The 16782-nt window shown below is 36.5% G+C and overlaps 1 protein-coding gene across 1 annotated transcript in view; it reads left to right on the top strand.

Moving 5' to 3' along the window:
- Positions 1–16093, top strand: part of riok1 (RIO kinase 1 (yeast)) — a 33568-nt gene extending 17475 nt beyond the window's left edge. Inside the window, exons 10-17 of the mRNA XM_041190496.1 lie at positions 1454–1591; positions 4154–4257; positions 5178–5284; positions 8403–8468; positions 9971–10090; positions 11803–11856; positions 12353–12499; positions 13455–16093. Coding sequence (XP_041046430.1) covers positions 1454–1591; positions 4154–4257; positions 5178–5284; positions 8403–8468; positions 9971–10090; positions 11803–11856; positions 12353–12499; positions 13455–13568 — 850 coding nt within the window. The 3' untranslated portion in view covers positions 13569–16093. The remainder of the gene's footprint in view (positions 1–1453; positions 1592–4153; positions 4258–5177; positions 5285–8402; positions 8469–9970; positions 10091–11802; positions 11857–12352; positions 12500–13454) is intronic.
- The last annotated feature ends 689 nt before the right edge of the window (positions 16094–16782 follow it).

Here is a 16782-nt window from a genome sequence, read left to right as displayed (position 1 = left end):
GGAAACACCACCATCCAAAAAATCCTGGCCAAGGTGTCAGTTAGGTTACTGGCAGTAGTGTTTTGGATGAGCTCAGGTTTATGGAGGATGGAAGCTGGGTGTCCGGCTCAGCCTGTAGCAGGTAAGCTGATTTCAGCTAGGAAAGCAACAGTGTGCTATAATTAGCCTCAGCCTTTGAGTCATTAATGAGGGGGAAATCATCACAAGATGCTTGTACTTGTTGAACAATGGTAATAGTGATCAAGAAAAGAGTTGACGTTTCGAGTCCTCATGACCCTTCGACAGAACTTGAGTGAGTCCAAGAAAGGGGTGAAATATAAGCTGGTTTAAGGGGTGGGGGGAGAGAGAAAGAAGTGGAGGGGGTTGGTGTGGTTGTAGGGACAAACAAGCTGCTTGTTTGTCCCTACAACCACACCAACCCCCTCCACTTCTCTCTCTCTCCCCCCACCCAAACCCCCCCCCACCTTAAACCAGCTTATATTTCATCCCTTTCTTGGACTCACTCAAGTTCTGTCGAAGGGTCATGAGGACTCGAAACGTCAACTCTTTTCTTCTCCGCCGATGCTGCCAGACCTGCTGAGTTTTTCCAGGTAATTCTGTTTTTGTTTTGGATTTCCAGCATCCGCAGTTTTTTTGTTTTTATATATGTAATAGTGATCAAGTTTGGTCTAGGTGAGATTTAGACTGAACTAATTTGTGCTGCCCCTATTTGTTAAAGGGCTTCCTAGCCCACTGTCAAAGCTCAGATACTTGAACAAAGTAGCAAAGAATGTCTGGCACCCTGGAACAACTCCAGAAGGGAGTCAGTGCCTTGGAGAATATTTTTTCTGTAAATTAAACATTAACTGACTTTACTTCAACTCATGTCATAACCTTCTTTAAAAGTGTAAAATAAATATTTTGTAGAATTGCAGTATAAACTTCGCAGTATTGAAAGACATACTGAAACATAATCAAAATGTTCATGAATGAAGACTAATTAAAAACATTGCATATTAAGGAACATAATTCAAAAATTCAAATATCTTTGAGCTCTTAGTCTAATTTTTTCCTGTTGATCATGCCATTTAGACTCGTTTAATGCACAACCAGACATTCTTTTATTCTCTGTATGAGAAAATGATATACATTTTTGTTTCATTTCTTGTAAGCAACTTATTTTTAAAGAAGGATTTTTCAGAAATTACTCATATAAATAATTGCACAGATATATATCTAGATTTAAATAGCTATATTGAAGTAACAGTAGACATGTAGGTTCACTGCAATCTGTACACCAAGATCTCACTTTAAAACTTCAAAATTTCTTTGTATAGTTTAGAAAGAAATTGTCAAAGACTTGAATTCTTTCAGCTCCAATTTTTCTGCAGAAAACCATTGCAAGTACACAAATGTTTTGAAGTTAAGGGAATTAATAGCCAGTGCTTTAACTGCCTTCCCTTTTATTCTCTAGGCCAGCACCACTATTGAAGAATGCTCACTTGTCTGAATCCAAGGCCCGTGAACTATACCTATTTGTTATTCAGTACATGCGAAGAATGTACAAAGATGCCAGACTGGTTCATGCTGATCTCAGTGAATTTAACTTGCTGTATGTTGCCCTGGTCTCTTTCAGTTTATTGCATCTTGATAGCGGTTAGCATTTCTAATGTATTTGTTCCTTTATAACTTCTCCTCTCAACTTTACCATATGCAAAGCATTTTGGGCCGTTTTGTATGTTAAGAACATTTTATAAATGCGCATAGTTATCAGTTTACCTATTTATCATAACATTTACCTATCCTGAAATGACCAATACTAGTATGTAATTCTGCAAGTGTTAAACTTTTAGCTGTAAACTTTTACACCAAAAGTTACAGAAATGTTTTGACATGACAATGAATTAATCAGCAAGTACTTGCATTTATATTGCTGTTTTAACATGGGAAAATGTAGCCAGGTATTTCACAAGAGTGTAATCAGTCAAACATTGAACCAGAACTAAAGGAAGTGTAAATGTGGGTCACCAAAAACTTTGTCAGGTACGTTTTAAGGAGGATGTTAATGGTGGATAGTGAGATATGACCATAATAATTGCTACATAATAATCCAATATCCATTGTTATTACAAACCAATATAGTAGAAATGGAAGACCTTGAAGCAGTGAAACTTGGGGAAATAATTCACAATGAGCTATGTAAATTTCTTTCCTGCCTCAGGCTGTTTATGGCCTGTAATTCCATACATTTGTTTCTGTGTCTCACTTAGCTGTATTGCATGCATGTTTTACGCAGAAAAATTACCATTTTTGTAAGGGGTAAGACACTATTCTCGTGTTTTAGTACGAGATTGAAAGAAAATTTAGTCAAACTTCATTGCAGTAGATGGACTAAACTATGATGAGGGAAATCACATATAACTTAGAGCCAAAGGAATGGCTGGAGATAGAGCCAGGCCTAGGAGAGGATCTATGGGAGAATCAGGACCTTCAAAATTCAAGGAGTGGCATCACAGGACAAGCAGATAGTTGAGTATTACAGTTGTATTTTTGCTCTTTAAGCTAGGGAAGTATATCAAGCTCAGAACAAAGAATCTGTAATTTACTATTACTTGTTTTTAAAAGAACTAGTTTATTACTTTAATAAGCCTTTAGCCTTTAGTTTCTTTCTGTTAAGTTTATATGGTCTAATAAATAGAGGCATGGTAGGGTACCTCAGTCCCATTCGTTGCACATTCTGTTCCGTATGGGAACTTCAGGATGGTGCAGGAAGTGTTTTCAGCTGCATGATCTTGAGCAGCAGCCAAAGTCACTGTAATGCATCCATGCAACTGAGTTTCGTGGAAAGCACATTTTTAGAGGTGGTCACCCTGCAGCCTACAAATGTGCAGACAGATACAGAATGGGTGACTGGAATCCTGGGTTTATAGATGTAGGCATTGAGTACAAAAGCAAGGTAGTTATAATGAACCTTTATAAAATTCTAGTTCAGCCTTAACTAGAGAATTGGGCATTACATTTTAGAAAGGTTGTGAAGGCTTTAGAGAAGGTGAAGAAAAGGTTTTAGAGAATGGTTCCAGGGATGAGGGAGCTTTGTTATGTGGATGGATTGGTGAAGCTGGGGTTGTTCTCCTTAGAGAAGAGCAGGTTGGGAGGAGATTTGATGGAGATGCTCAAAATCATGAGCAGTCTGAACAGAGAAGATAAAGCGGAAGGCTGAGAACCAAAGGACACTGATTTAAAGGCAATTAGCAATAGAGCAAATGGTGACATGAGGGAAAACCCTTTTACTTGATGAGTGGCTAGAGTCTGGAATGTACTACCTGAGAGCGTGGTGTATGCAGATACAATCAGGGCTTTCAAAAGCTAATTGGATAAGCACTTGAAAAAAATCACAGGGCCATGTAGAAAGGGTGAAGGTGGGACTAGCAGAGTTGCTCTTGTAGAGGGCTAACGTGGACCATGGCAGGCTGAGTAACTTCCTTCTGTGCTGTAACCATTCTATGAATTTACAGTACAGGCCAGTCAGCTCAGCTGGTCTGTGGTGGTCTTTATACTCCACACAGGTCTACTCTATCCTTATTTCAACCAACTTATCTGCATTTCACATTCTAACCACTCTCTGGGTAAGGAGGTTTTTTCTGAATTCTTATTTTACTTATAGTTATGACCCCTAGTTTTGGAATCCCCACAAATAGAAACATTACCTCTGCATCCACCCAGTCAAGCCTTTTCATAAAGTCCTCCATTAAGTCACCTCTGAAACTTCTCTTTTCAAAGGAAAGAGCCCCAACTGCCCGGTTCATGATTGTTGTAACTTCAGTTCTAGTATAATCCTTCTAAATCTTTTTGCACCTTCACAAGTGTCTCCAGATCCTTGTTATAATATGTACACCATACTCTAAATGTGATATGTTGATAGGTTTCACACCATTATTAAATAAGCAGTCAAACTAAGTACGATTTATCACTGTATGTATATGTTTATAGAATGATTTTACAAGAGACTAATGGGATTATTTTTGCATTGTTTGCTGTATGTATGCTAAAATTCATTTTCAGGATGACTCATTTTCATGACTTTGTTTAGCTTGTCCAAAAAAGTCTTGGTATAGAAATCAAGACTTTGAGGAAGGAGATAATTTGTTTGCACTTTTGTTCTGGTATCCTGCAGGTACCACAATGGGGGAATTTATATAATTGATGTATCGCAGTCAGTGGAACATGATCATCCATGTGCCTTAGAGTTTCTCCGAAAAGACTGTCTCAACATTAATGGTGAGTCAAAAACTGCAATTATTTTTGTTTTTGCTCTGGTCTTTTCCTTGCTAAGTCAGTGAAAATGCTTAATAGTTGTATAGTAAATCTGTCATATTTAAACATTGAATGTACACAAAATAACTAATGTACCCAGCTAAAGTTTTGAGTGTAAGAACAAGCAAACTACCACCCATATATTGAGAATGCAGTATAAGTTGACCCCTGGTACCTTGTCCCTCGTGCCAAATAGTAAATTCATCTGTTATTTAATTGTGTATATAGAATTAAAAATGTTGTCTACTATGCAGCCATCGTCTTGCTCAATGGTCTCACGTTAAAACTGTCCCTTCCTCAAAATCATTTTTGAGATTTAAAAATTGCGATTTGCTCAAAATAGTGGTTATTTTAAACAAAGGCTGTGCAATTAATTGGTAATTTTATTTTCATAACCAGGTAGTCTTTAAAAAAAAGAGCATAATGATGCAATTTTCATGCTCACATTGTTTTGTTATTCTCTATTTATATTGGTTTCACTAGGCTGAAATTTGACGTACTTTTTAACTCTTCCATTTCACTTTTACAGCAAATAAAAATATAAAGCGTGTGCTCAATGGACAAGGTGTTCACATTGTTACTGATTTGGTAATACTTAAGTGGGTAGTTTTGAGGTATTCTTTATTATTCCATAACATTCTTGTTCTGTATTTCCACAGTCTTCATCTAATAGCTCCCTAAAAACAGTGAACATTATTGTCAGATATGCAGGGAAAGAGCATTTCTTATGTGAAATTTAAAGCAGACCTCCTAGATGTGTAGAATTTTCTGGATTTACATGTTTAAACTTTACAGCTGATCATGGCCTATAACAATTTAAAGAATTTTGCATGTTTTCCATTAATATTGAAATGTAGTTCATCATTGCATCCTTTATTTGACAGAATTTTTCCGTAAACATGGTGTTGCTGTGATGACTGTCCGAGAACTTTTTGAATTTGTCACAGACCCTTCAATTATAGAAGATAATCTTGATGCTTACCTTCAGAAGGTAGGACTTTATACTCTGTACTTTCATAAAATGAAATATTATTTCTTTAAGCAGCAAGATCCAGAAAGGAAAACTGATCTTCAGTCAAACCTCAATGTGGTATAATTAATGGTGACATTGGGTCACAGTAAATTTAGTTTTAATCACACTTCTGGGGTTAATTTATATTTGTGTTGTTTTGTGGTTATAACATATTTCAGTGTGTGGATTAATTTCAAAGGAACACAAGGAATGGAAGGAGCAGTAGACCATATGGCCTGACAAGCCTACTTCACCATTCAATACGATCATGACTGATCTTTTCTTGCCTGCTCCATATGTCCCTTGATTCTCTGAAAGACTAAAAATCTGTCTATCCCAGCCTTAAATGCTTCCACATCCTCCTGGATTAGAGAATTCCAAAGATTCACAACCCTTTGAATGAAGTCATTTTTCCTTATCTCGGTCCTAAATGATTGGCCTCTCATCCTGAGACTGAGCCCTTGTATTTTAGGTACCCTGACCAGCGGAAACCATCTCTGTTTTCACACCCCTTCCGTATCTTGTGTGTTTCAATGAGATCACCTATTCATTGCTTCTCTAGAAATGACTCACCAAATGTTCAAAACCACTGTGTATATGTTTGTATATAACCTTATGTCTGCACACATCCTGCCACATTTTCCCATATTGAATTCTTATCTATATATAGAGGATTGAAATTGCCAACATAGGCTTATCATACATCCTCCTGCCTGTGGTAGTGTTGTAGCATGTTTCTTCTGTTTCTCACCTCCTCTCAATTTAGTATGTATCAGAGAAATCCTTATTTTCCAGCCAGCTCCAATTCTCTCCCTCCAAAATTGCTGTACATTTTTCTAAATTATAACTAGTATAAAATCAAAATATAAAAACAAGACCAAATGAACAACTGTAAAATGGTGACCAAATTATCTCTGTGTGCCATATTCCAATTATCCCCTGCCTTCTAACTCTACTTCACCAAAGGACTACACTGGATCTGACTTCCCATTTGAAACATCCATGTATCCAATGAATTTTCTTTTGTGTCTTTAAATAACCTAAATATCTTCATTTGAATGACCAGTCTTTCCCAAAAAACTTGACCTTGTTTTTTTTTTCCATCAATTTAAATCTGAGCTGAAGACTGGCCCTATATCATGCATATAATACCCCAGCTGTATCAGTAGCATCAGATAAGGTGTCAAAAAAGGGAAAACCGTTTTGGGATATCAACATCTTTCTCATAACCATATATGGGAGTGAAAGACAAAATGATGCTGTTCTTAGTTTATTTTATTAAAGGGCCTGGAATGTTTTATTGAGAAGCCTAGTTTTAGGTTTTTTAAATAGGCCAAATAACACAGTCACTGCGATGAATTAAAATTTTTACTTGTTACAACATAGAATGTGAAGCTTGATATTAACAAAATACCGGTGGATAAATTTACCCTTCAATTTACTTGTGCTCAAATGACTCTTGTAGCCAAATTTGAACCTTTGAAGTACAAATCACAGTGCCATTTATTTGTATATTGAACTGTTTTCTAATGTTGTAAAAGGAATGGAGACCTAACCACATAATTTGCCACATATTGAATTTTTACATTGCAATCTGAATACATTAATTTACATTCTGAGCTTGAACATTTATTCCTCAGTAATTTCCCTTTGAATGCCATGATCAATAAAATAAAGTTTAAGTTGATTTAAAGTATTTTAATACTTAGAGATTTGTGGGAATTTCAAAATTACATGCCTAAAATTACAGTAACGGACAGTGAAACAGAGGCAGTGATAACTTCAGTACTGATTGTTGCCCATTGAGTAATGACCTCTTTATGCACTAAACGCAAATAATGCAACAGTGTCTAAAGTGTCATAACCTAAAGTGTCAATACCTATAGAGGTATTGAGCCCAGCGGCTACTTGAATCCTATCAAATATTGATAGCAGAAAAGTTAATATGTACATGGAACACTGCAAGGAGAAAGTACTTAAAATTTGTGTCATTTTGCATCTAGGGTTAGAATCATGTAGCACAGAAGGAGGCATCATCTGGAGCATCATGCTCTCTGAAAAAGCTTTCCAATTAGTTCCACTATTTTCATATTTGCCCATAACCCTGTAAATCCTTGTTTCTAAGTGATCCATTTCCCTTTTGAAAGTCAATATTCCACCATCCTTCATCCTTTTAGACAATGCATACCAGATCATCATAACTCACTGAGAAAAATTTCTTATCTCCTCTCTGGTATTTTTGCCAATTATTTTAAATTTGTGTCTCATTACTGACCCTCCTACCAGTGGAAGTAGTTTATCTCCTAGCTACCCTATCAAAACCCCTCAATTTTGAACATCTGCATTAAATTTCCCCATAACCTACTCTGCTCTCTAAAGAGAAAAATCTCAACTTCTCTAATTGCTCTAGATATCTGAAATCCCTCATGCCTAGTACCGTTCTAATAAATCTTCTCTGCATCCTCTCCAAGGCCCTTGATGTCCTTTCTAAAGTGTGACACCCAGAATTGGATACACTAATGTAACTATTGATTACTAAAGTGATTAACTGTGATTTAACAAAACTTCTTTGCTTTTGTACATTATGCCTCTATTTATAGAGCCAAGAATCCACTGTACTTTTTCAACATTGCACTTTGTTCTGCCACCTTGACTTTCTGTTGCTCTATCCCTTTAATAGCCATTTTGCCTTTCAGAATGCATCACTTCACACTTCTCTGCATTAAATTTCATCCCCCACTTGAATGCCTATTTGACCAGTCCTTCTATGCCCTCCTCGCTATTTAATACATTTCACTGTGTTGTATCTTTGAATTATTTGTCATCTCTTGTGACTACTGACTTTTTTCTCTTCATCTTTTCAAAGAAGTATAACTGATTACAAATTTTGGACTTTTGAATAATTCTTGGTGCAAAATCCTTCCAGCCTTGAATAACTTTATTGAACAGAAGGATGTGTTGTAAAAAAATCTTTATTCCAAGTTTTCCAAGATTAAAAATGAAATCTTACTGCATAAATAGTTGACCAGTAAAAAGATCCCTTATTGATTGTGCACACAATTGTTAACCACATCACTGTTGAACTTCTGTTAATTAGGCAATGGAAATAGCTGCAGAAAGAACAGAAGAAGAACGATCCAACCAGGACAAAGTAGATGAAGAGGTGTGTATCTTCTATTGGAATGTTGTTGCCTATATTTTGTCTTTTTCTTGCTCAGATTTTCTAATGTACTTCCAGTGCCACTATAGTTTCCTCTTGGGCACATCATGACACCAAAATGCAGAATAAATTGGACAAATGCACATTACTGTGCTGTTAAAATGAATATCTGGATAAGTTGATTTAACACAAGTAAGGGTATACTTCGGTGCAAAAATAGTCATTGTGTTTAACAGCTAATAGATTTCAGTTGAAAAATTCTAGTAACCCTTATTTCTGTTTTAGGGTGCATTCACCCTACAATTGCAGCGCAATGCACCAATACTGCAGTTATAGTTAAGTGCCACCTGAATCCTATAACAGCTCTAGCATTTTGAACGAAGTGGAGCAAGAGTTCTTGGAGGAAATAATCATATTCCTCTGCGCCTCAGACAGTTCAGATCTTCATCCCAGGAAATCTCAAAGAACTTCATGTTCAGTGAATTAATGTTGAAGTGAAGCAACTGTTATCACATAATGGGGTAGACGGTGATGTAATGGTACTAGTGGGCTAGTAATCCAGAGACCCGGCAATGCCCTGAGGTCATGAGTTCAAATCCTACCACAGCAGCTGATGGAATTCAAATTCAATTAATAATAATCTAGTCTATGCTAGTATCAGTAATAATGACCATGAAACTGTTGTTAATTGTTGTAAAAAAAAAACCTATCTGGTTCACTAATATCCTTTTGGGAAGGAAATCTGCCGTCTTTACTTGGTTGGGCCTACATGTGACTCCAGACTTTCAGCAATGTGGTTGACTCTTAACTGCGCTCTGAGATGCCTAGCAAGCCACTCAGTTCAAGGGCCTAGGATTGAGCAACAAATGTCGGCCTTGCCAGAGATGCCCACATCCCATAAAAGAATAAATAAAATAAATAGCAGTCAGTTTGCACGCAGCAAGATCTCATGAACTGCAATTGATGCAAAATACCAATTTCTCATGGTGTTGATCAGAACAGTAGGAAACTCCCTTTTTTTTTTACTGTGCTTGGGAACTTTTACCTTTGAAGTGATGCCTTAGTTTAACATCTTATTGAAAGACTTGGCATCTAATATTGCAGCAGTCAACAATACTGTACCTTTGTGCTCAAGACCTGAAGTGAGCCTTGAACCTGCAACTTTCTGACTCCGAGCTGAAAGTACTATCTGCTGACTAAACTGCACTGTAATTAATTATTTTGTATAAAATAAAATTCAGAAGATGTTGCATATATAATCAATAAAATGAACATGCTCTAAAAAAAAATTGAATATAATCCTCATTTTGTTTTCTAGATTAAGTATTCTGTCTAACAATTACAGTCTTGAGTAGTGGAATGAGGAGAAGTAGAAGAATGTACCTTGACACCAAAAAAGTGTTAATTTGATATTGAATTATATTGGATAATTCCTGTCCATTCTAATCAGTGATTAAAGTTATTCTTAAATGCATTTTTAAATGCATTTATCAATCTCTGTGTAGGTGTTCAAAAATGCCTACATTCCTAGGACGCTGAATGAAGTAGAACATTATGAACGAGATGTCGAAATAATGATGAAGCTGAAGAAAGAAGACGTGACTACAGATAAGCAGGAAGACAATGTAAGTGGCTGTCCATGCAATCTGCTTTAGGGACAAAAGATTGAGTTTTGTATGAAAATATTCCAATGTTTTGCTGCAAATTAAAATAATGCTCCAGGGAAAGAAATTGGGCTTGTCCTTGTTCACTAATGAAAATCTTCCCTTTTTTTAAATGAGTTAGCCAAGTTCCTAACCTCAAGAAACTGTTCTAACAAATTGTCACTTTTTACTCTTCCAGTTGACCACTGAAAGTTTTTCTTTGCTCGGTTGTGGGTGTCATTGCATTGGCCCGGCTTTTGCTGTAATAATAACAGCGAGGTTATCTGCCAATTAATTAAATGCAGATATCAAGAAGTTGCTGTTAGAAATACCCTGCTCCTCCACAGGAGCACTGTTACACTACTTGCCAAAAGACTTGGCATTGAAGTCACTGCAATTGCATGAACTTGTGTTACTAACCCACTAATTCCACACGAAAGGTGGATTAAAAAATAGAGCTTGTATATTCAGGAGTAATTACATTTTTCACAGAGCAGTGAGCAATAAATACTGCCGAACAACCTGTGTGGCACTGGTAAATATTTACAAATATGGAGTCTCATTCCCTCAGAAGAAAACTAATGTTGCAGCTTTTTTTTTAAAATTGTGCTTTTCTCTTATCTCTCACCCTTAATCCCATCTACATGTCCCAATCTTTTGTTTCAGGCCCTGTACAATAATTTAAATATAAATTTACTATATATTTCCTTTTTTATTTCCTGACCTGCAGCCTGTATCTCAATGAGGATTACGGGCTTCTCAGCAACAACTTCTATTAATCCAGCACCTGATTCAATGAAACACACTCTACTGAAAATCTGTGGCATCTGAGCACAATCAAACACCTTGCTTTTTCTGATGAGGTGCCACAGATTCCCAGTAGAGTATGTTACATTGAATCAGGTGCTGGATTAATAGAAGTTGCTGCTGAGAAGCCCGCAAAAAGTCTGTACTTGAGGTGAACGGTAGTTGCTCTTCCTTTGCCACTGAGAGGAAAATTGGGCCATTGTGTGTCTCAGCATTGAGTTATAGAGATTAATCGATTAAGTGCGAGAAATTCAACGAAGAAAATTATGATTTTACACCCGACCTTAGAAACAATGGTACAGTAGCCATCAGTAAACCATTCAATATGTGGCAAAAGGAACCTTTTAAATATAGGTTTTTTAAAAAATGTTTATTTTCTTATATATAGTCTAATTGATGGATCGTGATGCTTTGTATAGGACACCTTCCTACTTCAGAACCCCCCTGTCAACATCAAGCAGAATTAGAGTATCAGCTGAAGAGTGAAATTTCCTCCACTCCGACCTAACAAAATGCAACAGTGTAAAATTTCCATGTCCCATTGAAACAGCCTTTGTGGCTTTCGAGTTATTCTCAAAATGATCCAAACTAATCGTGTATTGTGCAAATTTTTCCTTAACGGCTGATTATAAACATTTTAAATTTATTGGTGTTATAAAATACGTTTGTTTATAAATGCCAGGTGCATCTATTCTTTGAGAAGTTTGGCGTTCTTAATAGATTAAAAAGGTTTGTTCAGAAAATACTGCATATGAAAAAGTGCTTTATGTATATGTTTATATCCATTGTTTATTTTATCATATACCGTCATAAAAGCAGAATATTTACAAATGTTTTACATTAATATATTTAAAACCACCAGAAACTGAACTTTTGCTTTTGCTTAGATTCTGTACCAGATAGTGACAGGAATGAAGAAAGATTTGACTGGTGTACAACAGGTAAGATCTATGCTCATTATGCCAAATATATTCAGAAGTAAAGAATCTTGTACCTCCAGCAGTTCTTTGAGACAACCCCAGGATCTCGTTTAAATCACAAGGGAAGGTTAAGGAAGTTGGGCTTATTTTATCTAAAAACAGGAAGATCAAGTTGCCAAGGTTATGAAAGAGATTGACAAAGTTAATCTGGGTAAAATGTTCCTTTTGGGGAAGGACTAACAACAGAAAAGTCATTAAATAAGTACCAGTGGATTTGAACTAATCGAATCTGTTTCTAGAGACATGATATTTGGGCTTTTTAAGCTACTTACCCCTTACCCTGTTGTTTAAAAAAAAAACTCATCAAAAAAATGGATAATTATTGTATACTCAACTGAATCAATAATGAATTTCAATAAATTGGGGCCTATGCTGTTAATTTATCATACAGATTCTGAATGGCAGATTATTTTCTATTAATCCAAAATGTTAATTCATTTTTATTTATTTATACCAGGTACCTGCTCTTCTTGAGAATTCAGAAGAAACTGGAGCAAAATCTAATTCTGATAACGATAGCTCTGACTCAGAGCTTGGTTCTGAAGAAGAAGGAGAAAGGATCCATACGAAAGAACATGAGCAGGAAGACAAAACGAACAAAAAGGTTAGTTTTCATTTGATAGTCAGATTCCTTTACAAATCATTCATTGACGGGGTGCTTGGTAGGTTTATTGGTGTCCTAGCATTTAAGATGCAGTCAGTGATTTAACATTAAAGTTTTCAACTGATGATTAATTTTGCTGTGCTTGATTATTTTGGTAAATGCAGCAAATTAAATTGTAGTGCTGTTGTGCACTTTTCAGTGTAACAATGCAAAGTAAAGTTGTGCTAACTAGTATTTAGGAATCTTGAACAATTCATTACTCGGCTATTTATTATTTATCATTAATACTAATTGATAACCGTGGGGAGTAAAGAAGAAATCTAGACTTCAATCCAAGTGTTAGAGGCAGGGTATAATTTAACCAGGGCTGAGCAAGAACTGCAGTGATGGAGACCAGACAGCATTAGAGGGATATTCAAAGCGAACACTAAAAAGTGACTTAAAACAACTGAATTCTACCCAATTTTCTCCTTATCCATCAAGAAAAAAGTGGTTTTGTGCCCTCAATTTCAAGGTTGGTGGAGGGGGTGCGGGTTTGAGTTTGTTGATGTTGCTAGGAATGAGTGGGTGGTGTGTGAGATTGCACCATTGACTGGTTGGGGTGGGCTAGATGGGCCTGATTCTTTCCCTTTACATCTGTTCAGAAGTTTTGAAGCTAGGCCCCCAATCACCAGCAATATATGACACAGAGGTTTACTTGGTTGTGATGAATACTGGACGTGGTGGAGTGTTAGCTTTTATAACTAGTAAAATATTTTTTTGGCAGTAAACCTGTATTCCTCAAAATATAACTTGAATAGATGAAATGATCAGTTTCATTATTTGTGCTGTTCAACGAGTTAATATAATAAAATGATTAAGTTGCCTAGAAGGGAATAAATGGAAATAAGTAAAATTAGTATTGATTATTCTATGTTAATTATACATACCTGAACAATGTTATTTCTTTTTATAGGACAGGAAAAGAATAGTTAAAGAAGCCCAGCGAGAAAAACGAAAAAACAAAGTACCTAAACATATCAAAAAAAGGAAAGAGAAGGTTGCAAAAATGAAGAAAGGGAAAGCATAGAAATTTGAATAGCACTTTGTATTAAAGCAGTTGGTGCCCCCAGAGTTTATTGGTTGACAACCACTTGCAAGATTATTAAATGAGGAAGGCCATTTGACGCATCTTAAGTAGAATTTTTGTTCCCGGGTCCTGATAATGTGACAAATGTTGGTGGCGTGACCCAGAGGGAGATTTTGGAGAAGGGGCAAATTAAGTGGCCACCTTTCGGGGGCTCCATTCAAATAAAGATGGTGGGCGGGCTCCCAAGGCCAGAGGGCCAGTAGGAGGCCAGCACTTGAAGATCAGCAGCCCCATCATCAGAGGTGGGTGCTGCTGGTGTGGGTAAGCATTCTTCAACTGCTCTTTGATTGGAATGTTAAAAATTCTAATGGGGAATAGCCTTTTGAAATTGAGATTAAAGTATGTTATTCGGTCAAAGTAGAGGGAGTTCTTTCCTCTGCCATTGACTCTGTTGTTTTTGCTCTAGGAATGTCTAGTGCTTTAATGATGTTTCCAAAGTGAAAGCATGTCTTTCCAAATCACTGACATCTCTTTCCTTGGTGCACTTTTGAAAGAAATAGAGAACATGTCTGGATCACAACATGAATGCAAGTGTATGTGCAACAACTCAGGAGTGTGCATCCCATTTCCATTATAAAGTACGGTTTCCATGGAGACCAATAACCCAACTAAAGCATTCGGCACCATGTAAAATACACCATAAACATTGACCATAATGGTATGAAATTCCCCGAGATAACTAACAGATGGAGGTGCCCTCTAGTTTAAAAATAATAAGTGGCCACAGCTGACAGATTGTAATTGTGGAAGGGAAAGCCTTCCCCAGCATGCAGCTGTGAATGTATGCATGCATACAGCTGTGACCCTCTGGCAATCACAGGGCTACGGTAGGTTTAAATTCAGTGAGGCATTGGTGGCTGCTGGGCAGGCCCCTTAATTCATTGGCCAGGTTTCAACCTTAGCAAAGGGCACAGATACTGTCTAGGAAATTCCAAAAAGTTGCTGTTCAGGGCTCTCAGTGGGCAGTTTAATTGGCTACCTGCTGGCAGGCAGGTGGCCTTACCCCTCACGGTGCAGCCTCCTTCGCAATAGCTCAGAGGCAGGACCATGGTGGCAGACTGCCATGTTGGCCGGTAGTAGGAAGTTGCCGGCAACCTGCTCTCCAGTCCTGCCTCAGCATCGCCCAAAAATTCAGCCCCTTGCTTCATCCATTCAGGAAGACCCTACAGCTCCCCATATTGTAGTGCCTAATTTTTTCTTGAACAGCTCCTGGGTTTCCTTGTCCACCACTCTATCTGGAAGTCCATTCCACAAATTGATTACACTTGATGTGAGGAAGAATATTCTGACAGCTGTCCTAAATTTACCTTTTGCCAGTTTGAACCTATGCTCACTTATCTTAATCTAGCAATTTAAAGTAATACATATCCTTGATATATGACCAAACGAGAGAGTTTATATTTTATCTATGAATTAATGAATGAGCAGCACATAGTGTCAGTATTATGCATGTATAAATAGAGGGAATATGAAACTAAACAAACATTGGGAAATATTCATGAAAAGTACCTATCAGAATTTAGCAACAAATATTTTATGATTGGCATTTCTAGATAGTGGTGTTGACCCTAAACAGTAGATGTCTGTTGAATATATTTTCCCCAAAATTTAAATTTCCTTCATTTTTAATGTAGTAATGTATTGGAAAACATGTTCAATCAAAAAATAAATGCAATAAAGATTGCAGGAAACAATGTTTAGGAGCATTGTTATTGGGGGGGAGAGTTGAGTTCACATTAAGCCCAAGCTGAGAGGATGGCTGACTTTATCCTAAATCAAATTAATTTAATGAGTTTACACTCCATTTTTTAAGGATGCTGGTCAATGGCACTGAATTTCCTAAAATGCAGCACAAATTGACAGCTACATTCAGAGAGTTTGAAGGATAGATGATTGGAATGTATAAAAATTCTAATGGAAAATCACCTTTTGAAATTGAAATTAAAGTATATTATTCAGAAAACATAGGGGGACTTCTTTACTCTGCCTTTGACTATGTTGCACTTGCCCTAGTGCTTTAATGATGTTTCCAAAGTAAAAGCATGTCTTTCCAAATCACTGACATCTTTTTCCTTGGTGCACCTTTAAAACATATAGAGAATACGTTGTTCCAAATTGTTTTGAATAATCAAGACTCATTATTAATATTTAATATTATGTATTCAGTTTTTTCTCCCATTGTTAAAGATGTCTTATGGTGTCATTGCCATTATGGTGCCTGGCCCTACAGTAAGTCTGTTAATCACTTTCGCAAGATTTCCAGCCACTATAACTAGGGAAGAATTTTTGAAGGATGCTGGTCAATGGCACTGAATTTCCTGAAATGCAACACAAATTGACAGCCATATTCAGTGAGCTTAAAGGATAGATGATTGGAAAGTTTAATTTTTTCAAAATGGCTTGGTAAATCTTGTGATAAAAACAAAAAACTGCGGATGCTGGAAATCCAAAACAAAAACAGAATTACCTGGAAAAACTCAGCAGGTCTGGCAGCATCGGCGGAGAGGAACAAAGTTGACGTTTCGAGTCCTCATGATCCTTCAACAGAAAAGTCAACTTTGTTCTTCTCTGCCGATGCTGCCAGACCTACTGAGTTTTTCCAGGTAATTCTGTTTTTGTTTTGGTAAATCTTGTGCCGTTCTAAATATAGAAACAAGTGATTTACTTTTTCAATTTGAAATATATTCTGCAGTTCAAATATTTATAAAATATGATTTAATGGACTATATGCTGTGTTTTTTATGCAGAACATAGGAAAGTTAATTCTCGCTTTATGTGCATTTCCAATTGAGCTTTTTATTTGTTTACACTGGTAAACCAATGCTTGTGCAAAATAAAACTTAATACCATGGTTTCTGTGTCTCTTTTATTTGAATGGGAGATCATTTGTAAACTGCCTCATTGTCTCAGCTATATAACAAACAATACTGAATGTGCCAAGTGAGGTATAAAATTGTAATTAACTGTCCAGATCTAGATAGTATTCACAAACTTTGTTTTCACAGTCCATAACATCCTCTTTAACTCTTCATTTGAATTAGTTTGATGATGCACCCCACCCCCAATTTTTCTCAATTTTTTGCAAAGTTACCTGTGAAGATAGTATAATTATGGCAACTGTATCATGTAGGAGAATGCCAACTAAAATTAAGGT

Source organism: Carcharodon carcharias, chromosome 6, assembly GCF_017639515.1.
Source record: "Carcharodon carcharias isolate sCarCar2 chromosome 6, sCarCar2.pri, whole genome shotgun sequence".
Taxonomy (NCBI): domain Eukaryota; kingdom Metazoa; phylum Chordata; class Chondrichthyes; order Lamniformes; family Lamnidae; genus Carcharodon; species Carcharodon carcharias.
Note: the sequence above shows the minus strand (reverse complement) of the source record. Positions and strands in the feature narration are given on the sequence as shown.